General features: G+C 44.1%; 1 protein-coding gene across 3 annotated transcripts in view; it reads right to left on the bottom strand.

Annotated features, from left to right (window-relative positions):
- usp15 (ubiquitin specific peptidase 15) overlaps window positions 1-26,373 on the bottom strand; it is a 131,576-nt gene that overhangs the window by 94,243 nt on the left and 10,960 nt on the right. For 2 of the 3 annotated variants that reach the window (XM_086009422.1, XM_086009419.1), the window contains exons 2-3: window positions 20,224-20,351; window positions 12,132-12,262 (exon numbers count right to left, since the gene is read on the bottom strand). In XM_086009422.1, the coding sequence (XP_085865548.1) occupies window positions 12,132-12,262; window positions 20,224-20,351 (259 nt within the window). Of the gene's footprint in view, window positions 1-12,131; window positions 12,263-20,223; window positions 20,352-21,182; window positions 21,332-26,373 lie in introns of all 3 variants that reach the window. The other variant, XM_086009421.1, reaches the window with a different exon arrangement.

Raw genomic sequence — 26,373 nt, 5'->3', positions numbered from 1 at the left:
TGTACCTGCACGCTAACTGTTTCCTGTACGAGGACACCTAAATAAATATCAACATTTAATAGTTCCTCACCAATTAAAAAATATTCTGTTTTCCTATTCTTCCTACTAAAGTGAATAACCTCACATTTCCCCACATTATACTCCATCTGCCACCTTATTGCCCACTAACTTAATCTGTCGATATCCCTTTGCAGGCTCTTTGTGTCCTCCTCACAGCTTACTTTCGCACCTCGCTCTACTCGGAGCTCCAACACGGCAAGAGAGCCCCAGGTGGGCAGAGGAAACGCTTCAAGGGCACCCTCAAAGCCTCCTTGAAAAAGTGCAACATCCCCACTGATACCTGGGAATCCCTGGCCCAAGGCCGCACAAAGTGGAGGAGAAGCATCCGGGAAGGCGCCGAACACCTCGAGTCTCTTCGCCGGGAGCAAACGGCAGCCAAGCGCAGCGAGCGCACATCAACCCAAGCAGCTCACCCACCCGCCCCTTTAACCACTGTCTGCCCCACCTGTGACAGAGGCTGTAGGTCCCGCATTGGACTCATCAGTCACCTGCAAACTCATTTTTAATGTGGAAGCAGGTCATCCTCGGTTCCGAGGGACTGCCTAAGAAGACGACGACTTCTTTCCCACCTAGCTTTGTATCAGCAGCAAACTTGGATACATTGCACTCGGTCCCTTCATCTAAGTCATTAATATAGATTGTAAATAGCAGAGGCCCAAGCACTGATCCTTGCAGCACCCACTAGTGAGAGCCTGCCAACCGGGCATGTCCCCTTAATACTTCCACAAGCCCTACAGATGCCAACCGGTTTTGGGTCACTTCACAGCAGCTGTTGTTCTGAGGAAACTTGTGGAAGCATTAAGGGGATGTTAAACTTGCGTCCATAGGAGATAGAATCATAGAATGATACAGCACAAAAGGAGGCAAGTCGGGTCATCGTGCCTGTGCCGGCTCTTTGGAAGAGCTATCCAATTAATTCCACTCCCCTGCTCTTTCCCCATAGCCCTGTAAAAAAAATTTCCTTCAAGTATTTGTCCTATTCTCTTTTGAATGTTACTATTGAATCAGAGATTGTGAGCGAGATGACCAGTGAGAGCATCCTCAGAAGACTAAAGGGCAGTGATGAATCTTGGATGAGTCAAATTATGAAAACTCGATCGGCACCAGCAGGATAGCAGAGCTGTGAAAGCTACTGACTTACCAGTTCTGCAGCATTAGCTAACCATAGAAAGCTGACACACATGCACCAAAATCTTCAAGCCACGGTTTTAATATACAAAATTGGCACATTATTACAGTTTAATAGATTGAGCTCAACTGTACTTCTTTTGAAGGACATTTCAGTTTCCTTTCCACAACATTAATCTGGTTTTTCATATATATAAAAGATAAGATAGCAAGGAGCAAATTACAAAGTGGTCCTATGAACTTGTACAATGCCAGTGAAACAAGTTTAAATGTTATGCAAACTAAGATTAGGCAACAGACTTGAAATCACTATCTACCATCCACCTACAACCTTGAAAACTGCCGGATGGTGTAATGGCAGTATGACAAGTTTACATAGAAACATAGAAGATAGGAGCAGGAGTAGGCCACTCGGCCCCTCGAGCCTGCTCCGCCATTCAATGCAATCATGACTGATCATCCAAATTCAGTACCCGGTCCCTGCTTTCTCCCCATACCCCTTGATCCCTTTAGCCTTAAGAAATATATCCAACTCCTTCTTGAATATATTTAATGAATTGGCCTCTACTGCCTTGTGTTGTAGAGAATTCCACAGGTTCACCACTCTGGGTGAAGAAATTCCTCCTCATTTCTGTCCTAAATGGCTTACCCCTTATCCTTAGACTGTGACCCCTGGTTCTGGACTCCCCGACCATCGGGAACATCCTTCCTGCATCTAGTCTGTCCAGTCCTGTTAGAATTTTATACGTTTCAATGAGATCCCCTCTCATTCTTCTAAACTCCAGCGAGTATAAACCCAATCGATAGTTTATCATGGAAATATAAAAATAGGGACAGAATGTATGACTGTATAATGGGGATTGAATTAGATCGGTATGCTCTGAACGAATTTACCCCCATCCTCTAATGCTGCCTCACCTGAAGGGGACACTTGGTCTTCACTCTCCGTCTACAACGCCGTTGGGAGAGAGATCAACTATTTTTTTGAAATGCCATGTGTAAAGTGAAATTTTAAAACTGTATTTTTTGTTGTTTTGGTCAAGGTTCTTTTTAACTTCTTAAAGATGAGGATTGAGCAAAATGACCTTCACAAAGTAACTTTATATAACTTGTAATTGATTATTTGGAAAGGTCATACCCTGCATATATATATTTATTTATTAATAAATCTGTATTCCTTTTGAATCAATTGCTAATGTAGAAAAATACCTCAGTAACAGTATGTTTCAAAAATATATATTTCTGGAGCTTAGAATTGCATAAGATTGCAGAAAACCTAACAAGCGCACGTAACATTTTATTTGCAAATGGGTAATTTTGCAAGCCTAGTACAGGAAACTTTCGTTTATCCGGAGGTTAAATGTCCGGAAAGCTCTATCTACCGGCAAAATTCAGGAGTCGGTTCAGATCATTTTTTTTCTTTTCGTTGTTTCTTTTCTCCAGTCCTGGCTCTGCAAGCGTCTCTGTAGCTAAGCAACAGCTTCAGCTAGATGCTTGCAAGCTACGCCGACTGTTTTGAAGCTGTTGCTAAGCAACAGGGTTTGTTGCTTCACACGGAGCTCTGAGCTCCGTATGTTTTAACATTAGCGCTGGTTTCTACGGCAGTTTTGATTTAATGGCACCAGCTCGGTCCTGTCGGTGCCAGATACCAGAAAGTTTCCTGTACGTAGTTTCTGCTAAAACAGAAGCGGTCATTCGATGCGCCACTCAAAAAAGATGACCGAATCGCTTCAATTGTAAGTGTCACTGCTATCACAGTCTTTGGTCTTTTTGTGGTATATCCAGCAGAGCATTTAATTACGGTTAGCAGTATCACAGAGAGATCTTCCACCGCACGTCAATTACAAGAGAAATGCAGGGAACAGCACCAACCACTGTACATGGCCTTCTTTGATCTCACAAAGGCCTTCGACACTGTCAACCATGAGGGATTATGGAGTGTCCTCCTCAAATTCGACTGCCCTCAAAAGTTTGTCACTATCCTCCGCCTGCTTCACGACGACATGCAAGCCGTGATCCTGACCAACGGTTTCACCAGACCCAATTCACGTACGAACCGGGGTCAAGCAAGGCTGTGTCATCGCACCAATGCTCTTCTCAATCTTCCTTGCTGCAATGCTCCATCTCACCCTCAGTAAGCTCCCCACTGGAGTGGAGCTAATTTACAGAACAAACGGGAAACTGTTCAACCTCCGTCGCCTCCAGTCCAGATCCAAGGTCGTCCCATCCCCTGTCGTCGAATTACAATACGCAGACGATGCTTGCGTCTGCGCTCACTCGGAGGTCGAACTCCAAACAATCGTAAACACCTTCACCGAAGCATACGAGAGCATGGGCCTTACACTAAACATCCGTAAGACAAAGGTCCTCTACCAACCTGCCCCCGCCACACAGTGCTGCCCCCGATTATCAAAATCCACAACAAGGCCTTGGACAATGTGGACCACTTTCCATACCTCGGGGGCCTACTGTCAACAAGGGCAGACGTCGACGACGAAGTCCAACACCGCCTTCAGTGTGCCAGTGCAGCCTTCGGTCGCCTGAGGAAGAGAGTGTTTGAAGACCAGGACCTCAAACCCCGCACTAAGCTCATGGTCTACAGGGCAGCAGTGATACCTGCCCTGCTGTATGCCTCAGAGACATGGACCACGTACAGCAGGCACCTCAAAGCACTGGAGAGGTACCACCAACGCTGCCTCCGCAAGATCCTGCAAATCCATTGGCAGGATAGGCGCACCAACGTCAGTGTTCTTGCTCAGGCCAACATCCCCAGCATCGAAGCTCTGACCACGCTCAATCAGCTCCGATGGACGGGTCACATTGTCCACATGCCCGATACGAGACTCCCAAAACAAGCGCTCTACTTGGAGCTCCGGCACGGCAAGAGAACCCCAGTTGGGCAGAGGAAACGCTTCAAGGACACCCTCAAAGCCTCCTTGAAAAAGTGCAACATCCCCACCGACACCTGGGAATCCCTGGCCCAAGGCCGCACAAAGTGGAGGAGAAGCATCCGCGAAGGCGGCGAACACCTCGAGTCTCTTCGTCGGGAGCAAGCGGAAGCCAAGCGCAAGGAGCGCACGTCAACCCAAGCACCCCACCCACCCGCCCCTTCAACCAGCGTCTGCCCCACCTGTGACAGAGACTGTAGGTCCCTCATTGGACTAATCAGCCACCTGCGAGCTCATTTTTAATGTGGAAGCAAGTCATCCTCAGTTCCGAGGGACTGCCTAAGAAGAAGTAATTACGGTTAGCAGTATCACAGAGAAAAACTATTCTCGTAAAAGTGCTTCTTGTAAAATAAATTTTAAATGTTCTCAATGTTAGAAATAATTCTGGAAAAATTAATTCCATTGTTGGAATTTCTAAGGAAATTTCTGAAAGCTCGGTTTGCTTACACTAACAGTTCTACCTCATTTTCCTTAAGTTATAGAAAGAGCAAGACTGAAGTTTACTCACCACCAATGTTCCCGCTAAGCTGCGCGGCCATGCAGCGGTCTGGAGGACCGGCGCAGGCCGCTCACAGGCTTTTCAATGTAAATAACCGCACATGCGGGAAAAACTGAATGAGCCACGCAGCCAGTTAAAGGGCCCATGTGCCAAAATGTAGTTATTTTTTACATGGAACATTGCTCACTACCCTTCATTCTATGTGGTTAATTATATACCACATCTTCCCAGTATTTGTTGATGCCACATAAATGTGCCAAATGATGAGCTTACGGTAATAGTTCAAACATTTCTGACCCGGTCAACCAATAAGAACAGTTTATAAATGGCATTAAAGCCTCGAGACGGATTTAATAGTCGCTATGCCCATAACCATGGCAGGAATGGAACTAGTTAGGATGGTTTCAATACAGTTGGCTACATTAGAATTCGGTTCTCTTCTCCAACTGAAATGAGAATCCAAAGCAAAAAAGCACCGCTCAGAGTGGTGCATTTTGTGTGTTGGCAGACACGCACAGATGCACAATTACATGCATTGGTGGAGGGGAATGGCAATGCAATGCTAGGTGGGCTTCACTGTAAATAATCTTGAAGTACTTGACATTTTCATTTGAGTGCAAAAAAATGATATATTTTCCATCAATGGCATCCTTTATCCTCAACATACATTGAAAAAAACAAATTCTATTTGAAAGTAAGTGCATCACCAGCGTAACCATTCCTTCTGCACAAAAGAAACTATTGGTAAACTGAAGATCTTTCACTCGGCCACCATTAGAATCCCCAATTTAAAGCAAGGATGGTTTAAATTTTAACAACCCAGATTTAGTTCTATGATCAGAAACATGTATATTTCTGTAAAACCATTCGTAATTTGCTTGCAGTGGTTTAAAGAGCCACTTCCCTCCCAACATAAACTAATGGTGTGAACAGTCACGACTGAGACTTTGGGCAGTTCTATAGGAGTGAGTTTGCCAGTGATCTAGCTTATTGACATATAAGTGATACATGTAGGTATGGCAACATAAATTCTCTGAAAATAAAATTAGCTATTTGAATCATTTAATAGTATATCGGATAATCAAATTAATGCCTATTAATTTGAAAGCAGCGATTACCTATCGGTTGAATCCTTTTCATTTTGAGATCAATTCACATCATGCTTCAGCATTAAGAACTAGTGAAGAAGGAAGACAGCGATCAAAGGGTGCTGACCTTTTGATGTTTTAATATATACATATTTCTACTATATAACTCTCCCTTTCCTGTGGGCTTATTTATTGACCAGAAAAGCAAGTGAACCAGTATGCAGATGGTAAAATGGGTGAGTGTTTACAGGATAATCTGTTCCAAAAAATTGGTGATAGGAAATTCAGTCTGAAAGTAAAACACTAGAGGAGTTTTGGTCAGGTGTTGGGATACTGTGGGTTCCAAAGTCAATAGAGCATTATGAGAATAGCTTGAGCCTCCTCTACTGGAATCTTTGAAGAATTTTGGGTGCGAGTGGGAATTGTGGACAAGAAGCCACTAGTGCCCACACAGTCGTCCCTGTGGCAAACACCTGGTAGCTGCGTCTTCAAACACCAGGCACTAAAATTATTCACTCCTGAAAAGGTTCCAGTACCAAAGGCAAATCTGAAGCACAGCTAACCAAAGGGGTCAGGATGGAATGCCCCCTTGCTACTTTGAGCTTGGCTAGTTTGCTGGTGTATGTCCAAAGCAAACTGAATTACTTTCAGTAATGATGTGAAAGTGTTGCAATGCTACCGAAATGCCAGCTAGACTCTGAACAGCTACAAAAAATGGGCGGTGATGCACTTTCTTTGTTTTACGCAATGTTGCAAATCATCTTTCCTCTGTTGAAACGTAGGCATGCTGTAATGTGAGCAGTGACTTCACTTCAAAAAGTACTTAATTGGCTGTAAAGCACTTTTGGGACGTGCGGTGATTGTGAAAGGCACTATATAAATCCAAGTATTTTTTTCTTTCCTATAATGCAGGAAGAAAGTTACACGGGTGATGACACTGCTGGAAGGGTGGTTTATGCTTCAACTACTTCCTGCTTTTTTGCTGTTAATTTTTTGGCCTAAAGGTGTTAGATCATCTGGGGCATACCTTACAGAACCCTATTTATGGTATCAGCCTTGGCTCAGTGGCAGCACTCTTGTCTGAGTCATGAGGATCTGGGTTCAAGTCCCACTCCAGAGACTTGAGCACATAATCTAGGCTGATATTTCAATGCAATACATAGGGAATGTTGCACTGCCGGAGATGCCAACTTTAATGTCTCACTGAAACAGAGGTCCTGTCTGCCCTCTCAGGTGGTTGTAAAAGATCCTATGTCACTATCTGAAGAGCAAGGTCGTTCTCCCGGTGTCATGGCCAATATTTACCCCTCCACCAACATCAGTAAAAACAGATTATGTGGCCAGTATTTCGTTGCTGTTTGTCGGACATTGCTGTGCGCAGATTGGCTGCTGCGTTTCCCTACATTACAACAGTGACTACACTTCAAAAGTATTTCATTGTCTGTGAAGGGCGTTGGGATGTCCTGGGGTCATGAAAGGTTCGATATAAATGCACATTCTTTCTTCTTTACCAATATTAGCTTTGTCCTTTGGGACATCAGGAGCTATGCCAAAGACAGCCTGAGGCTCATTTCCACCTGCTTCCCAAAACAGTTAACAGGGATTTTTTTTGTGCATCTGCAGAAAGATGCAAATATTGCAGTGAAGCATGAACGAAACCAAGATATAGAATCATAGAATAGTACAGCACAGGAGGCGGCCATTCAGCCCATCGAGTCTGTGCCGGCTCTTTCGAAGAGTGATCCAGTTAGTCCCACTCCCCCGCTCTTTCCCCACATCCCTGCAATTTTTTCTCCTTCAAGTATTTATCCAATTCCCTTTTGAAGGCTACAATTGAATCTGTATCCACCACCCTATCAGGCAGCGCATTCCAAATCCCAGCCACTCATTGTGTAAAAAAAGCTTTTCCTCATGTCGCCTCTGGTTCTTTTGCCAATCACCTCGATTCTGTGCCCTCTGGCTATCGACCCTTCAGCCATTGGAAACAGTTTCTCTTTATTTACTCTTATTTTGGTTAGACGATGCCATTCCTGAGTCCAGAGTGTCCAAGTTTCACTGCTACTTCCACACAGCCATTACGAAGTAGGTCCTCCACCAGTGGAAGGAACGTTAACTTACTGAAGCCAAGAGCTTAGGACAACAAATCAAAGATCTGTGACAAATCCTCTCCAATAAATTTGATGACAGATGACCTTCAGCTGAAGGATCTCATTTGAGAAGTCTCTCCTTCCTCACAAGTTGTTTGGATGCCAGGGTTCTTTCCCCACAGGGGTTAACTTCTCACGCTTCTATTCAACTTGTTAGACCAATTCAGAATCAGACACTTGCAATATGTAGACAACGGTAATGTTCTGGCATGAAACTGTGTCTATTAACTGGCTGCTGCAAAAGAAAATGGCCATTCAAAAGTCTTCGATGGTAGCCTACAAGAATCGAAAATCCCAGAACCAGAAGTTCCTTTTCTGATTATCAGCTGAGCTCCTAACAACTCTGGCCAATTTCTGATCATTTGCACGGAGTTACTGAAGGAGATTGTTTCTGGCTACGCCCAGCTAATTCCTCAACAGCTGGGATTGAGGGGAGAGAGAAGGGGGAAAGCTCATCACAATGACGCAGAGTGCTCAATTTAGTAAAAATATCTCTCAAGAAGAACTCACTGAAACAACAACTTGCATTTATATCGCACCTTTAACATAGTAAAACATCCCAAGGTGCTTCACAGGAGTGCTAACAAATTTTGAAACCGAGTAACATGGGAGATATTTGGGCAGATGGTCAAAAGCTTGGCCAAAGAGGTAGGTTTCAAGAGAAAGCTCACCATTTCTTTCTTCTTTGGCTATGGTCTACAATCCCAACTATTGCAGCTCATGATCACTGCCGGTTCTGAAAATGGACCAGAGGGAACCAAATTTGAAAAGTGACTCCAGGTCCAAAAATGACCAACACCAAGCCCAAAGTTATGACATACCGAAGGTGATTGGTATTAATCGCAAATCAATGTCACCAGGCACTACTGAATCATCTCTTAGCTCTTCCCAGTACTGACAATTTAGTGCGAGCACCTTTCACTGCTGATGGTGCCCTACACTTAGTATTGAACTAGTCCTGCTCCTGGCTGTGCCTGCTGCTGAGGTACTGGAGCTATGATGCATGTGGTTGACTTATCTCATGCAATAAAATATGAAGTAGTAACCAATGACATACCTAAGGCAATATGAAAAGCAGCGCTTTTTCCAGCTGTTTAAAGCATCCACGCCTATTAAAACTAATGAAGCCAATCGATTTCTAATAACCACTGTTCTTGGAGAAACTTAGGGCAGGGCAGAGTCCTGAAACAACATCTCTCTACAAAACAATACAGAAGACAATATTTCATAGTATGTAGAAGACACTATGTTTTCTTTTAATGAGAGGGAAGGGGCTCCGGAGTATTTTATGCGGTTAGGGGATGGGTTAATGGTGTGCATGCTTCCACAATGTCTGGAAGAGGCAGGCGTGATGGATCAGATGGGCTTTACCCCACCTTTCTTTTCATATCTGCATAAATGGATGTGTCAGCTCGGGCTAAGCGACAGCATTCTCGTCTGAATCAAGTCGCACTCGAGATTGGAACACAATCTAGGGTGACACTTCAGTGCAGTACTAAGGGATTGCTGCACTGTCAGAGGTGCTGTCTTTCTAATGATACATCAACAACATCTTGTATTTATATAGCGCCTTTAACATAGTAAAACATCCCAAGGTGCTTCACAGGACGACAAAAATTTGACACCGAGCCACATAAGAAGAAATTAGGGCAGGTGACCAAAAGCTTGGTCAAAGAGGTAGGTTTTAAGGAGCGTCTTAAAGGAGGAAAGAGAGGTAGAGAAGTAGAGGTTTAGGGAGGGAGTTCCAAAGCTTAGGGCCTAGGCACCTGAAGGCACGGCCACCAACAGTGGAGCGATTATAATCAGGGATGCTCAAGAAGGCAGAATTTGAGAAGCACAGATATCTCGGGGCGGGGGTTGTGGGGCTGGTGGAGATTACAGAGATAGGGAGGGGCGAGGCCACGGAGGGATTTGAAAACAAGGATGAGAATTTTGAAATCAAGGCATTGCTTAACCAGGAGCCAATGGAGGTCAGCGAGTACAGGGGGTGATGGGTGAATGGGACTTGATGCGAGTTAGGACACGGGCAGCCGAGTTTTGGATGGCCTCAAGTTTACGTAGGGTAGAATGTGGGAGGCCAGCCAGGCGTGTGTTGGAATAGTCAAGTCTAGAGGTAACAAAGGCATGGCTGAGGGTTTCAGCAGCAGATGAGCTGAGGCAGTGGCGGAGACGGGCGATGTTACGGAGGTGGAAATAGGCGGTCTTAGTTATGCCGCGGATATGCGGTCGGAAGCTCATTTCAGGGCCAAATATGACACCAAGGTTGCCAACAGTGTGGTTCAGCCTCAGACAGATGTTAGGAAGAAGGATAGAGTTGGTGGCTAGTGAACGGAGTTTGTGGCGGGGACTGAAGACAATGGCTTTGGTCTTCCCAATATTTAACTGGAGAAAATTTCTGCTCATCCAGTACTGGATGTCGGACAAGCAGTCTGACAATTTAGAGACCGTGGAGGGGTCGAGAGAAGTGGTGGTGAGGTAGAGTTGGGTGTTGTCAGCGTACATGTGGGAACGGACGCCGTGTTTTCGGATGACGTCGCCAAGGGGCAGCATGTAGATGAGAACTAGGAGGGGGTGCAAAGGATAGATCCTTGGGGGACCCCAGAGGTAACAGATGCAGGAAGAGAAGCCATTGCAGGTGATTTTCTGGCTGAGATTAGATAGATAAGAATGGAACCAGGCGAGTGCAGTCCCACCCAGCTGGGCGATGGTGGAGAGGCATTGGAGATGGATGGAGTGGTCAACCCTGTCAAAGGCGGCAGACAGATTGAGGAGGACGAGGAGGGATAGTTTACCGAGATCTCGTCAAACCAAGACCTCGCCGGCCCTCTCAGGTGGATGTAAAAGATCCCACAGCACGATGTGAAGAGGAGCAGGGGAGTTCTCCTGGTGTCCTGGCCAACACTTGCCCTCTACCAACACCACCAAAAAGAGATTAAGTTGTCATTGCTGCAAAATGACTGCGGTGTTTGTCTACAAAATGCCAGTAACTACACTTCAAAAGTAATTCATTGGCTGTAGTGCACTTTGGGATGTCCTGATGTGAAAGGAGCTTTATAAATGCAAGTTCATTTTTTCTTTCAACAAATTCAATACAAATGGAAGACATGCCAAAATGTAAGCTATAGTACTAACAACATTGCACGCAATGTTATTGGGGCTCTCACATGGGGAAAAGGCAAACCTGAAATAAAGATGAACTTAAAAAGAAAAAATTTTTTTTTTTTAATTTCTTAAGTTTTTTATTAAAATGGATAAATTTGACACTGTACAAAATTAAAGTTAGATTTTTCAGGGCCATAACCTTTGTTTAAGCAAATACGTCGTTAAAACCCCAGTTACACCTAATCCTTTTGGTCTAAAAGCTGGCAACGGCCTAGGATTTGTGGTCCTGATGACGACGAACTGGCAGCGCTCGCCATCATTCCGCCTTTGAAACTGACCGCAACTTCAGGGTTTAGCGCATCATAGATCCTGAAGGTGCGGACCGCCATTCACTGCTCCTCCACAGGCTGCGTTGTGCCCACGCCAACAGAGCCGGCAATCAGTGAAATCGCTCAAATCGAGGAAACGGACGAAAACTTCGGCTCTTCCACAGCAATACCGCGCGGTTAAATGTCCGGACTGACTGCTTGTGCTAAAGTATACCCAGGTATAGTCATAACAATATTGCACGCAAGTAACTGTTTAATTAGCTGGCTATCTGTTTTGTGATCAGAAGCATCATAGGACCAGATTTACAAGACAGCAGGTGCTCATAAACTGCAAGGGAATCAACAATAAAACATCATGTATATATGTGCACTCATTAACAGACTCAGGAGCCCAACAGCATCGACAAGAAACTTTTCTACACTGCTTTAAGGTTACAAATATTGAAAAATTCTAGATTATAATAAAACAAATGCAATTACAGTACTATCTACTAAACTGAATGTAACATTTTAGTCCAATTCTTCTGAAAAACGACATTGTCGAACCCGATGTTCATTTACCCACATGACCACACGTATATTGCAATTTAAATACTACTACATTTAAGCTTATTAAAGCAGTCTCTTGAGCCAACATTTTACAAAGTCACAGAGTGTGCAGCACAGAAACAGGCCATTCGAGCCAACAGGTCCATGCCGGAGTTCATGCGCCACACGAGCCACCTCTCTTCATCTAACCCTATCAGCACAGCCTTCTGTTCCTTTCTCCCTCATGCGCTTATCTAGTTTCCATCGCTGCACACACATCTGTACTGCAATAGGCTGCGTACCTTCCGTGCAATTGGTTCTTGGCTCTCTGTCAATCCATACCAGCTGACCAGCTTATTCCAGCCTTCCGTGGGTACCAGGATGTAATCCAGCTCATCTATGAGGTGCTCCTTTAGCGACTGTGAATCACCATCTGTGTGGAGCAAATGCGAGAGACCAATTTCAGCAAACAAGTAAAGCGGAAGTCAGATAAATTCAAACCTGGCCCAAGCGTGGAGTTCCAATGTAGTAAAATCACCAACAAAAGACGCGCTAGCATTGGCTGCTACTTTATAATGTTTACATAAAGTTATGCACCTGGTGGGACAATTTTTGATATATCCAAGATGCAAAGCATTCTTTGCATCCTGTTAAATTTGAGTCAATCACCGCTTTTAAGCATACCGTGCAAATTCTGCAATTCCTTTCATCGATAATGTAGTTTTTTCACCAACCTTACTATATTCTTCCTCTAAATACAAATGTTTAATTTTATAATAAATTGTATGAAGCAAATCATTTTAGCTATGAGGAGAGTTTGGATAGGCCGGGGTTGTTTTCTTTGAAACAGAGGAGGCTAAGGGGAGATTTAATTGAGGTGTATAAAATTATCAGGGGCCTAGATAGAGTGGATAGGAAGAACCTATTCCCCTTAGCAGAGAGATCAATAACCAGGGGGCATAGATTTGGCAGAAGGGTTAGAGGGGAGTTGAGGAGAAATTTTTCCACCCAGAGGGTGGCGGGGGTCTGGAACTCACTGCCTGAAAGGGTGGTAGAGGCAGAAACCCTCATCACATTTAAAAAGTACTTGGATATGCACTTGAAGTGCCGTAACCTACAGGGCTACGGACCAAGAGCTGGAATGTGGGATTAGGCTGGATGGCACTCTATCAGCTGGCACAGACACGATGGGCCGAATGGCCTCCTTCTGTGCCATAAAGTTACAGCACAGGAGGCCACCATTCAGCCGGCTTTCTAAGCGCACTTCAGCTAGTCCCACTCCCCCGCCCTTTCTCCGTAGCCCTGCAAATATTTTTCCTTCAGGTACTTATCCAATTCCCTTTTGAAAGCCGTGATTGAATCTGCCTCCACCACCCTTTCAGGCAGTGCATTCCAGATCATAACCACTCGCTGCGTAAAAAAGTTTTTCCTCATGTTGCCAATCACCTTACATCTGTGTCCTCTGGTTCTCGACCCCTTCCGCCAAAGGGAACAGTTTCTCTCTATCTACTCTGTCTAGACCCCTCATGATTTTAAACACCCCTAGCAAATCTCCTCTCAATCTTCTCTGCTTCAGGGAGAACAACCTCAGCTTCTCCAGTCTATCCACGTAACTGAAGTCCCTCATCCCTGGAATCATTCTTGTAAATCTTTTCTGCACCCTCTCTAAGGCCTTCACATCCTTGCTAAAGTGCAGTGCCCAGAATTGGACACAGTACTCCAGTTGAGGCTGAACCAGTGTTTTATAAAGGTTCATCATAACTTCCTTGCTTTTGTACTCATTACATCTCTATTTACGCAGCCCAGTATCCTGTAGGCTTTTTTAACCGCTTTCTCAACCTGCCCTGCCACCTTCCAACAATTTATGCACATATACCCCAGGTCTCTCTGTTCATGCACCCACTTTAGGATTGTACCCTTTAGTTTATATTTCCCCATCTCATTCTTCCTACCAAAATGTATCACTTTCTGCGTTAAATTTCATCTGCCACGTGTCCGCCCATTCCACCAGCCTGTCTATGTCTTCCTGAAGTCTATCGCTATCCTCCTCACTGTTCACTATACTTCCAAGCTTTGTGTCACCTGCAAATTTTGAAACAGTGCCCTGCACACCCAAGTTCAAATCACTAATATATATCAAGAAAAGCAGTGGTCCTAGTACCGACCCCTGGGGAACACCACTGTGTACCTTCCTCCAGTCCGACAAACAACCGTTCACCACTACTCTGTTTCCTGTCACTTTTCCAATTTCGCATCCATGCTGCCACTGTCCCTTTTATCCCATGGGCTTCAACTTTGCTGGCAAACCTATTATGTGGCACTTTATCAAACACTTTTTGGAAGTCCATATACACGTCAACCACATTGCCCTCATCAACCCTAACTGTTACTTCATCAAAAAACTCAATGAAGTTAGTTAAACACGTTTTGCCTTTTACAAATCCGTGCTGGCTTTCCTTAATTAATCCACACTTGTCCAAGTGACTGTTAATTTTGTCCCGGATTATCGTTTCTAAAAGCTTCCCCACTACCGAGGTTAAACTGACTGGCCTGTAATTGGAGAGCTTTTCCTTGCACCCTTTTTTGAACAAGGGTGTAACATTTGCAATTCGCCAGTCCTCTGGCACCAGCCCTGTATCTAAGGAGGATTGGAAGATTATGGTCAGTACCTCCGTGATTTCCTCCTTAACTTCCCCCAGCATCCTAGGATGCATCCCATTTGGTCCTGGTGACTTATCAACTTTAAGTACAGACAACCTTTCTAGTATCTCATCAATTTTTATCTCATCCAGTATCTCCACTACCTCTTCTTTCACTATGACTTTGGCAGCATCTTATTTTTTGGTGAAGACAGATGCAAAGTACTCATTTAGTACCTCAGCCATGTCCTCTGCATCTATGCGTAGGTCTCCTTTTTGGTCTCTAATCAGCCCCACCCCTCCTATTACTACCCGTTTATTATTTATGTGCCTATAGAAGACTTTTGAATTGCCTTTTAGGTTAGCTGCCAATCTATTCTCATACGCTCTCTTTGCCCCTCTTATTTTCTACTTCACTTCCCCTCTGACTTTCTATATTCAGCCTGATTCTCACTTGTATTCTCAACCTGACATGTCATATGCGCTCTTTTTCTTCTTCATCTTGCTCTCTATCTCTTTCATCATCCAGGGAGCTCTGGCTTTAGTTGCCATATCTCTCCCCCTCGTGGGAATGAACCTCGGCTGTACCCGAACCATCTCTTTAAAGGCTGCCCATTGTTTGATTACAGTTTTGCCTGCCAATCTTTTACCCGGGTCAGATCCGTTCTCAACCCACTAAAATGTGCCTTCCTTCAATGAAGTATTTTTACTCTCGATTGCTCCCTGGCCTTTTCCATAGCTAATCTAAACCTTATGATACTATGATCACTGTTCCCTAAATGTTCCCCTACTGACACTTGCCCCACCTCATTCCCCAGAACCATATCCAGCAATGCCTCCTTCCTCGTTGGGCCAGAAACAGTGATCAAGAAAGTCCTCCTGAACACGCTTCAGAAATTCTTCCCCCTCCCTGCCCTTTACACTATCACTGCCCCATTCTATATTAGGAATAATTGAAGTCCCCCATTATTACTATGCTATATAGTTCTTGCACCTCTCTGTAATTTCCCTGCAAGTTTGCTCCTCTATATCTTTCCCACTAGTTGATGGTCTATAGAATACACCTAGTAGTATAATGGCACCTCTATTATTTCCTAACTCTAACCAAATAGATTCTGTCCTTGACCCCTCCAGGACATCGTCTCTTTCCAACACTAACATTCTCCTTAACCAATACTGCCACCTCACCTCCTTTCTTTCCTTCTCTATATTTCCTGAATATCTTATATCCAGGAATATTTAAAACCCAATCCTGCCCTTTTTTGAGCCAGGACTCCATTATCGTCACGGTCATACTGTCTAAAAAATGTCTCCAACCATCTGCCCTCCCCGGGGCTCCCCATCTCTCAGGCCTGCACTCCATTTCCTGAGCTCCAATTACTTAACTGGGCCATGTTCCATGATTGTTTGCAGTCTTCCATGCATGCACGAGGGCTTCACCTCAGTGCCATTTTTGGGGGCTTTGTGCATCTACACCACCACTTTCCTTCAATGCCATTTTGTGTCTGCATCAATATATTGCACTACACTCCTCTCCCCCAGTTCTTCACAGTAATTCTTCCAGGTGCCTGTGGCCTCACTTGAATGGGAGCTCTCAGTAAAGGTGGAAAATAAGGTACTCATTTTTCTGAAACTTTCCTCTCAATCAATCCTCCATCAACCACAACTGCTCCCCATCAAAAAAGATGGACTTTGTTCCCCAATAACCTCTGGATTTATGCATAAGGATTACATTTTGTGCAGCAGCTCTGCTTTTGTTTACCTCACTCTCCAATTGCCTCATTCTAGTCAGAATGTACAGTATACTGCATTTTTATTCTATAAATTAATACTCAGACCATTTTCCTGTTCTGGTACTTAAATACATAAAATTGAATAGCTTTTCATAATCTCACTTGAAATAAAATGCTACCACCAAAATACATTTGGAACCATTTCAGTTGAAATGAAAGGCATGTCGTACTTCTTGTTTTCAGTGTAATTCTTTCATACTTTCAAGTACATTACACCCCAACCACCTACTCCCCATTGCTCTCCCTCAGTGCACCTAACACCAGTTCTTAAAGTGCTCTTAATTTCAAACCTTTTGAAGTCCCCCGATCGTAATTCCTCATGTTGCTCCATCTCCCGTACCAACAACATAATTTCAGACTTACTGCGAGCAACACCGGAGGAGAAGTCACAAATGACGAGATTACATCAGCAGTCCCATTACAAATGCGGACAGATGAATTTGTCGTGGAAATACAAAAATAAGGACAGAATGTATGCCTTTAAAATGGGGCTTGAATTACATCTGCGCACCTGCTCCTCTGACCTCACTTCACCTGAAGGCCACACGGTGTCTCAACTCCCCGGTGTACAATGCCATGGGAGATCATCTAGCATATTTTAATATGTAGAGAAATATTGGGGAGCAGGTTTAAAAAGAAACACGGTCAGTACGCCAACCTACTGTGCCCTGAACTCCCTCATAAATGGGTGTACTTCATCACTGCCGCACACTCGATTGCACAATGGCATTTGAAAAGTATGAAGGAATCATTATTTCACTTCTCAGCTGTTCCCCGAGTGAGCAGCTCAGCACCAACATCATGAATGTGTTGCACACAAGATCATTTACCTAGCATATTTCCACTTGATACAGGAAAATTGCATCAAAAATTGATTTGGTTAATCTTCAGCCCAATATTTTCCAATGCTGCCTTCGAAAAGCCCCCAGGAAACAAAGGAAATCAGGCAAGGAAAGCATTTCTTAAAACGGTTTTCTGCCAGAACGAAAGGTTAGAATATGTCATCTATATATATATAAAGCGGCTCTTCTGTCTGTCCCGATGTCTGTCTGTCCGCCTGGTCTCTATACATTTGGAAGTTACAGAGCGTACCGACGCGCGCGTCGCCTCAAAAGAAAGCTTGCGATTCCGGACCGGTCATAGGCGTATTTACGTTTTGGCCGGACAAAAATCCCGCCCGCGGTATCCCAAAAACGTTGAGCGTTCCGCTCATTAGCGACCGTGTGACGTCGAGGTCTTCCTACAGTTGAATGTCGAGTGACTCGACGATTGACCAATCCTACGCTTCGGTGACCTGACCGGTCGACCAATCGGTGCGTGTGTGGGCGGGCCTTATCCTTCTGAACCGAGGCGAGTGGCCGCCATCTTGATTTTCCACGATTTTTTCCCCCACACTTTCTGTGTGTTAGGGAACTAAGGTAAATATTTCAATTATGTGTTAGGCAATTAATTAACAATTTATTTGAGTTTTATATTGTGTTTAGCAACCCCCCCCCCCCCTCCTCCTCCTCACCCTCGCGCAGGGGGGACTCGGGGCCTGAAGCTGAAAAAATTTCTCTCTCTCTTTCTTCCCTCTCTCTCTCTCTCCTTCTCCTCTTCCCTCTCTCTCCTTCTCCTCTTCCCTCTCTCCTCTTCCCTCTCTCTCCTTCTCCTCTTCCCTCTCTGTCTCTCTCTCTCTACTTCCCCCTCTCAGGTGTCGCGGATGGAGCGCGGGCGCGCCGCCCGAAGTTTCCCGCTCGCTAACGGCCTTGCCGGCTCCCACGGGCCACTCGCACTCACCGCGCATGCGCTGCCTGCCCGCCCGCCCGCAGCGGCCGTCCATCAGCCGCGCGAAACGCGGGGGACCTCAGCAACGGCACCGGACCTCAGGCGCTAGGCAGGGGGAGGGGCCGGAGAGAGGGACAGAGGGGAGTGGGGGAGGGGAGGGGGAGAGGGAGACAGGGGAGGGGAGGGAGAGAGGGGAGGGGAGGGAGAGAGGGGAGGGAGGGATAGGACATGACAGGGAGAGGGGGGACACACAGGGGCAGGGAGACCAAACGCCCCAAAATTGCCCTCGCGCCCCAAAATTGCCCTCGCAACGCGGGGCTCCCCAGCTAGTTTTAGATATACGTGCAGATGTGCTGCCCACACTGTCGAAATGTTTAACATTTAGTTAGTAGAAGAGAAGCGCTGTACTTGTACTGCATGCACAGAGCTCTTTCCTGGGTACTGAAGTTCCTGGCTGAAACCCTGAACCACAATCTTACAGTCTCCGATCCTGAGCTGCAATCCAAATGCAACCCAACAAAAACAATGATTGCCCATTGGTGCCTGAAAATTTCCCTAGAATGACGAGTAAACTAGGGGCTAGGTTACCTTTTCAAGCAAAAATATATTTCATAATTTGTGTAGTGCGTGACTACCTTAATTTTTAAAGTTTAAAACAAAGTCATTTCCTCATCTTAGGTGAAGCTTCCAGCTCATCAAGCACAGTTGTTCATTGCAAATGTATTCTTGAAGTTGCTATGATTGACAGGTCAACCTATATTAACTCTAAACTTTGTAACATGGGTGAGAAATTCCCGTAGGGTATGGCTGCTAACCTCCCAAAAGGGCCAATACAACAATTTGAGGAATTCCACCTGCAATGGGCAAAAATGTTAATGAACACTGCTAAGCAAGATATTTTAAGTTGCTTTTTTTTTTTAAAAAAGGGTTAAACATTAAAATGCAGCACAGCCTTAAAGCAGAAAGCATTTTTCAGTATTTTTGGAAAAAATTAAACAAACTTATGCAATATACAACCGGCTTATGCGATACATGATCGATCAAAACCTGCAAATGCTTTTATCCTTGCAAGTTACTTCTTCGAACTGAATCTTTGTCAAGCAAAATTCATTTGTAACACATTACAGTCTCTTCTCATAAAAATGTAAACAATTTCATATGAAGCAGGAAATCATCTGTACTTTGTCTAACATATGACCTTAACAGCAACAGAATTATAGCTTCAACTATAATAGAACCAAAAAGCAACTAATGCAGCATAACAAACAGGCTGGAGCATTACACGGCAGTAACATGTTAACGGGTTGAGACAATATTAGAAACCATTGAAGCTTCACCCTGGATGTGTACCGTTGTCTCAACACGCCAGCTGGTGATTCTATACAAAGTTTAATGGTAGAGTCTGGGGAGTGGAAGCCAATTCAGTTTTAGTACTTTTTCTGGACAGGCGCAGGTATCATGAGTGACAAATGGCCGGCTTCTGTGATTGATTCAATGTGCCTTTAATTAAGGTGGTTCTGCTTCACTTGATTTGAGTTAACGTACTTTCAAGTGTTGCACCTTTAACAGTGGAACAGCACACTCTATATATACACACTACAGTCATAACTAAACATTCTTACATTTTAATTAGTGCAGAATACTACTTGGAGAATATGAGCCAAGGGCCCAATTTCTTTTTAAGTGTACTCGAGTCAAAATGCTGCAGACCAAACCAAACGCTATCTCCATGCCTAGCTGAAGGCATACAGAACCATGTCTCATTAGACTCAAGATTTCAGGAAATCATATAGGTTAAGTTTGCAAATCTGGAAATTGATTGGCAAAAGCTGAACAAGAATCCTGTTCATGTGGCACTGTCTGTATAAGGACAGGACATACAATTCAAGGAGGTGCTCTGTGCAGGCTATGATTTGTAGAATTATGGATCAGTTTATACAGGTTATTTAAAATGGATTAAAGGCAAATTACATTTGTGAAGACTTGAAATTATTTTTGGTAGGACTAATCGTGCAGAATTTGTACAGAAGAAATGTATTTAGTCCTTCTGAATATCTCCTTGTGCCAAGATGACAGAATGGTTAACATAACTACTGCAAGCAGTCGCTTACTGTGCCGTTACAGAACATGGTCATTAGCAAAGTAATATTGCCAGTATGTTTTGCATCTAAAAACATAAAAACAAGTGGCCAAACCTTTCAGGAGCCCAGAGTTGTCAACAGGGCCAGGATATACATTTTGGTCTCCCATTTGGTATTTGTCCCAGCTATCAAAACCAACATATTTCTTCCACTGCTTAAACCAGCGGCTATCCACCAGGTACCTGTGATGGCAAATGAGAATCACGTTAAAAAAGGCAAGAATTATTTAATGACATTGATCAGACAATTGAAAAGAAAAAATGGTTTTACAAAATGGACTGTACAGAGAATAAAAACCGCTCCCGTCAATCATCAAATATCCATTAAACAAATAAAAAAAACATACCAGCAGAGACACCCCAGCAGGGTGCAATAGAAACCCATAACTTGGGCTCCCCAGATGACTCAGTGCGAAAATGCACCAACCAGTGTGGCAACGAGCCATGCAGATTAGATAGGTCTCAAACTCAAGCTGTGGTCTGTGTAGAGTTACCTGGTCTCAGTGGTCTTGACTAAGAGGGCGGGGGGGGGGAGGGAATTAGCCACGGCTCATGCTCCTCCAGCGCTGAAAAGTATGTACGAGTGACAGAAAAAAAACCCACAACGGGCTTGGTTACGATGACTGACGGTCAAACAGCCTGGCTACAATCAACTCATATGGTGAGTTGGACGAGGCATCAGAGAGCCACTGACCACTGCGAACCCTATTCCCAGCATAAGTCGGCTTCAGGCGAGGAGGAAAAGTAGTGGAAAAAATATAATTTTAACTCTGGGAAAAGTTCAAATTGGGCAGATGCTTCAGAGCTGTGGTGATTTTGATCTTACTACTACTAGCATAGTATGGTAAGCTGAAGCATTAGCTCTTAAGTTGATGTACTGTTAGAGCAAAGTATGCCTTTTCTTTGCAAGTCCAATAGATGACATACTGCACCTGTTCTTTGAACATTTGATGCTTTCATTCGATGCAAAAGTAGGAAACAAGTTCCATTAGGGCATGCTGAAAAGCTACTTACCGTTACATTTCATTTTTGTTCGTGTTCAATTGACAAAATTTGCTGGCATCAGAAATTGTAGATAGTTCACTTAGGCTATGAACACAAGGAGATGCCATTTTGCCTTTCTTCTTCGCAGATGTGCCCAGGAAGTTCTTTTGCATCACTTCCTGTTTTGGGAACAACCAAAAAAAGCTATGGAATTTACTGAATTTTAACTTTGTTTAAATTCACGTACAACTGAACAAAGTTTCCTTACAAAAGAAGTAGGAATAAATAGTTGCAACGGACCTATAAGAAGTGAGGTAAAGGGAGTTCCTGGGCACAGCTCTGAACAAGAAAGGCAAAAAATGTCATCTCAATTCCACTTCCCACCCCACCTTTGTCCAAACACCTGAGTAAGCTACATACAATGTCCAGGAAATGTCGTTCTCCTGAGTTGGGCACGATTACAATGCTTTTGGTTATCCAGAGCAATAAAGTAGAACAAAGTCTCCTCAACACTGCAATCCCTCCATCATCTCAAGACCTAGGCTCCAAGAAAAGGCAGAAAGCGCATGTTCTGAAAGCCCATCTACCTATCTATAATGGATGTGGAGCACGGCACATTCTCTTGGCCATTTTTGAATCAGTTCACCTGCCAATGTCACCCTCATGCTCCTTTACTATTTTTAATCTGTTTAATTTGCCTGCCCTCGTTCGGTTCTCGCTCTCGATTCCCTTATATCTGCTTGATGATTGTCGCACCAATGCTGAACCTGTACCTGCTAAAAAGGCCAGGTACCGTTCGGGCCAGATTGGCTCCAAATCCACAGACTCAAGAAATAAAAGGTGCAACTGAACGTGAAGAGTCATTTTGCATGAATAGGCAATTTGGGATGAACAGATATCTAAACAAAAGTGCGCAAAGTTTAGAGTTGGGCAAGAACAGCGAGTATTTTTTAAAAATTGATATTAGGAAAATGCATGCTTGCATATTGCAAGACATGGGAACATTTGGACTTCAAAGTGAAATCATTTAACAGATTAAAAGAACTTACAATGTAACAGTTTATACCAGATTACTTTCTATAATTAAATGATCTGTATATTCAAGCACATCGAAACAGTATTTAAACCAATACAAACAAGCATCTTATCCAGTACAATCACTTCTGCAACCAAGATTCACCATTAAGAAGCACCACAGTACCCCAGGGACAAGAATATATCAAAAGGCATTTTACAGTTGCAACAATTAAAAAAAACTTTTATAAACAGCCAACACCAATTATTCTGCATACAACTTTCAATTGACAGGAAAGTGTAGCCTCAGCATACAACTTCCAAAGACCACCAAGATTGTTAAAAAAACAGTTATAAAGCTAATAGCCACTTTGTTAAATGTATTTGTATTTAAAACTGCAAGCACGGAGAATATCGGAGGCCCAAGTTAACGCACACAAGTCAAAATCAAAACCACAGCAGTTTACAATCGGCCCACGGTGACTGCACTGGTTCCTTACTAAGCCCACTGCCCTACTCTCTCCACATAGTCCTCTGCTTCTAATATTTATCCACTTTTTCCTTAAAAGGTTCAATGGTGTCTGCCTCAACCACACCCTGTAGCAAAGCATTCCATGCTTCAATAATTGGGCAAAGAAATTTCTAAGCTCTCTTCTCATTCTCAATACTGACTTTAAATCGATGACCCCTCGTCAGCTCCCCAGCCAGAGAAAATAGTCTCCCTATTCACCTTGTCCAGACGGTTCATCATTTTAAAAAGCTCTACCAAATATTCACTTAGTCTTTAATGCTCCAGTGTAATTAATCTAGGTAATTTTTCGCTCCTTATATTCCTAAACCTCTCCACCGCCCTGCCCTCCTTTAAAGCCAACCTCTGATCAAGCTTTTAGTCACCTGTCCTAATATCTCCCCCTTTGCCTTGGTGTGCATTTTTTTCCTTGCGCCTTTGTGAAGTGCAGTGGGACTTTTTTTCTATGTTAAAGGCGCTATATAAATGCAAGTGGCTATAGTTTCCCATATATGCTGTATGCGCTCTAAGGCTTTAATGTATTCTATAATGGGGTGACCAAACTGCACACAGTACTCGAATTGTGGCCAAACCATTGCCTTGTACACATTTACCATTACCTCTTTACTCTTGCATTCTTTGCCCCATTTATAAAACAGCTTCTGCCTGCATTCGCATTTACAGGGAATTGTGCAATTGTATAGGGGTCTCTACTTACCCACACCTTACACCATCTTTTCACTGAGTGTGTACTCCCATCCCTCATTTCTCCTTCCAAAATGCACTACTTTGCACCTATCCACTCCATCTGCTACCAGTCAGTATCCTCTTGAAGTCTTTTACAGATGTTTGCCAAAACCCTTACATTTGCATCCCGCTAGCAAACTTTGAGCTTGTGCTCGCCATGCCCAAGCGTAAATCGTATTCATATTCTATATAAACAGATACTGAGAACAGAAGTGCACCTAGCACTGGCCCCTGGAGAACAGCACGTCCAACCCTCCTCTAATTCAAGCAACACTCATTTACTCAAAATAACAACAGAAAATGCTGGAAAAGCTCAGCGGGCCAGGCAACATCCGTGGAGAGAAATTAGAGTCAACGTTTCGGGTCAAAACCCTTTATCAAGACTAAAGAGGCACAGGGAATGAAATAGATCGAAAGGCAGGGCTGGGAAAGGACAAAAGAGAAGAGACATTAAGAGGTATTCAAAACGAGACGAGATGGTGATAGGACTAGTGGAGACAAAAGACGGCTCTAGATTAGGTGTGAAAAGCGCTGGCAGAACGGGAGACAGCTGCCATGTGGGAGAGAGAAAAAAAAAGAAAGGGGGGGGGGGGTGGGGGGGGAGGAAAAACCAAAACAAAGGTGTGGATAAAAAAATAAGTGAAAATGTAATAGGGGCCGAGGTTATGATCTGAAATTGTTGAACTCGATATTGAGTCCGGAAGGCTGTAAACTGCCTAATCGGAAGATGAGGTGCTGTTCCTCGAGTTTACGTTGAGCTTCCGTGGAACAATGCAAGAGGCCAAGGACGGTGAGGTCCGAGTGGGAATGGGGCAGTGAATTAAAATGACAGGCGACCAGAAGCTCGGGGTCACCCTTACGGACTGAACGGAGGTGTTCCACAAAGCGGTCACCCAATCTGCGTTTGGTCTCCCCAATGTAGAGGAGACCGCACCGTGAGCAGCGAATACAGTATACTAGATTGCAAGAAGTACAAGTAAATCGCTGTTTCACCTGGAAGGGGTGTTTGGGGCCCTGGACAGTGGGAAGGTATAAGGGCAGGTGTTACATCTCCTGCGCTTGCACGGGAAGGTGCCAGGCAAAGGGGAAGGGGTGCTGGGGGTGATAGAGGAGTGGACTAAGGTGTCTCGGAGGGAGCGGTCCCTACGGAATGCTGAAAGGGGAGGGGAGGATAAGATGCGTTTGGTGGTGGGATCACTTTGGAGGTGCCGAAAATGGCGGAGGATGATCCGTTGAATGTGGAGGCTGGTGGGGTGAAAGGTGAGGACAAGGGGAACCCTATCGTGGTTCTGGGAGGGAGGGGCAGGGGTGAGGGCAGAAGTGCGGGAGATAGAACGGACACGATCGAGGGCCGTGTCAACCACGGTAGAGGGGAATCCTCGGTTGAGGAAAAAGGAAGACATGTCGGAAGCACTGGTGTGGAAGGTGGCATCGTCGGAGCAGATGCGGCAGTGACAGAGAAACTGGGAGAATGGAATGGAGTCCTTACAGGAGGCGGGGTGGGAGGAAGTGTAGTCCAGGTAGCTGTGGGAGTCGGTGGGCTTGTAGTGAATATTTGTCGATAGCCTATCCTCAGAGATGGAGACGGAGAAGTCGAGGAAGGGAAGGTGGATAACTCATTTACTCAAACTTGGTTTCCTATCTGTTAACTTGCTTTGTATCGATGCTGCTACATTGCCACTTCTACCACACCCCTGAATATTTGTAATAAGCCTCCTGTGATACACCTTATTGAATGCCTTCTGAATACCATATACATTACAGCTAATGCATTCCTTTATCTAAATAGTCATTTGTTCAAATGAAAACCACTTAATTTGTCAAACACGATTTGACTTTTAATAAGTCTGTTCTTGCTGGCCTTGATTAACCCATTAACATCTAAATGTTCATTAACTTTATCGTGAATAAACAAATTCGAAAAGTTTGCCCACAAACTGGCAAACTGTTATACTAGCTGTTCTATAGTTACCCAATTTATCCCTCCCCCCCCCCCCCCCCCCCACTTCTTGAACAGAGGAGTTACGTTGGCCTCCAGTCCCCTGGCTCAATTTGCATATCCAAGGAGGACTGGAAATTTTTTGGTCAGAATCTCTCCGGTCTCCTTTCTGATTTCTTTCAACAGCCGACAGTGCATGGCCATCAGAGCCCGGTGACTTATCCACCTTCCTTTTCTAATAATTGTTCCATAGCCTTCTCCAGTGCACCTAATTACATAATTCTACCAGCATTTGTAAAAACTGATGCAAAATACTTGTGCAATATCTCTGCCATATCATTTTCCACAACTAGATTCCATCTTCATCAGAGTGTCTCTATCCTCTCCAACTATTCCCTTACACTTATAAAAGTCCTTACTGTTTTCTTTTATACAAATAGCTTGCCTTTTCCACATTCCCTTCGATATTCCTCCCGATTTTCTTCAATATTGTTAGTCCCACTTTTATCATCCGCAGCCCTTTTAAGTTTGAGTTTAATTTTGAGATCTCGATTTATTGTTCAATGCATCCACTTTTCATCCAATAGATACTCTATCCCTCTTGTATCCGAAGACTCCCTACTAATCAGTTGTCCTGTTTGCTCGTTTTTCAGCCCAGTTAACTTGGGCCAGAGCTCCTCTTACTGCACTGAATTCGCCTTTATACTTTGACATCTTTTTCAGTTTTTACACCAAAACTAGATTGTGGTCACTATTTCCCTGTTTTCTCCTACTCAGTCTCATCTATCTCACTTCTTAGTCAGTAGGTGATGGACTTGAGCACCTAATCGCAGCTGATATTTCAGTGTAGTATGAAGGGAGTGCTGCATTGTCAGAGTTGCTGTCATTTGGATGAGCTGTACCCTTTCTGCCTACAATGGCTATGAAGTGCTTTGGATCAGAGGATGTAAAAGACACTCTCGTCTTCTCCTGTTAATTCACGATTGCTTGGGAAGGGGTGAATTTCTGCGGCG

Source organism: Somniosus microcephalus, chromosome 16, assembly GCF_052327205.1.
Source record: "Somniosus microcephalus isolate GS21.2 chromosome 16, FLI_Smic_1.0, whole genome shotgun sequence".
Classification (NCBI taxonomy): domain Eukaryota; kingdom Metazoa; phylum Chordata; class Chondrichthyes; order Squaliformes; family Somniosidae; genus Somniosus; species Somniosus microcephalus.
This window is presented reverse-complemented; position numbering and strand designations above follow the sequence as displayed.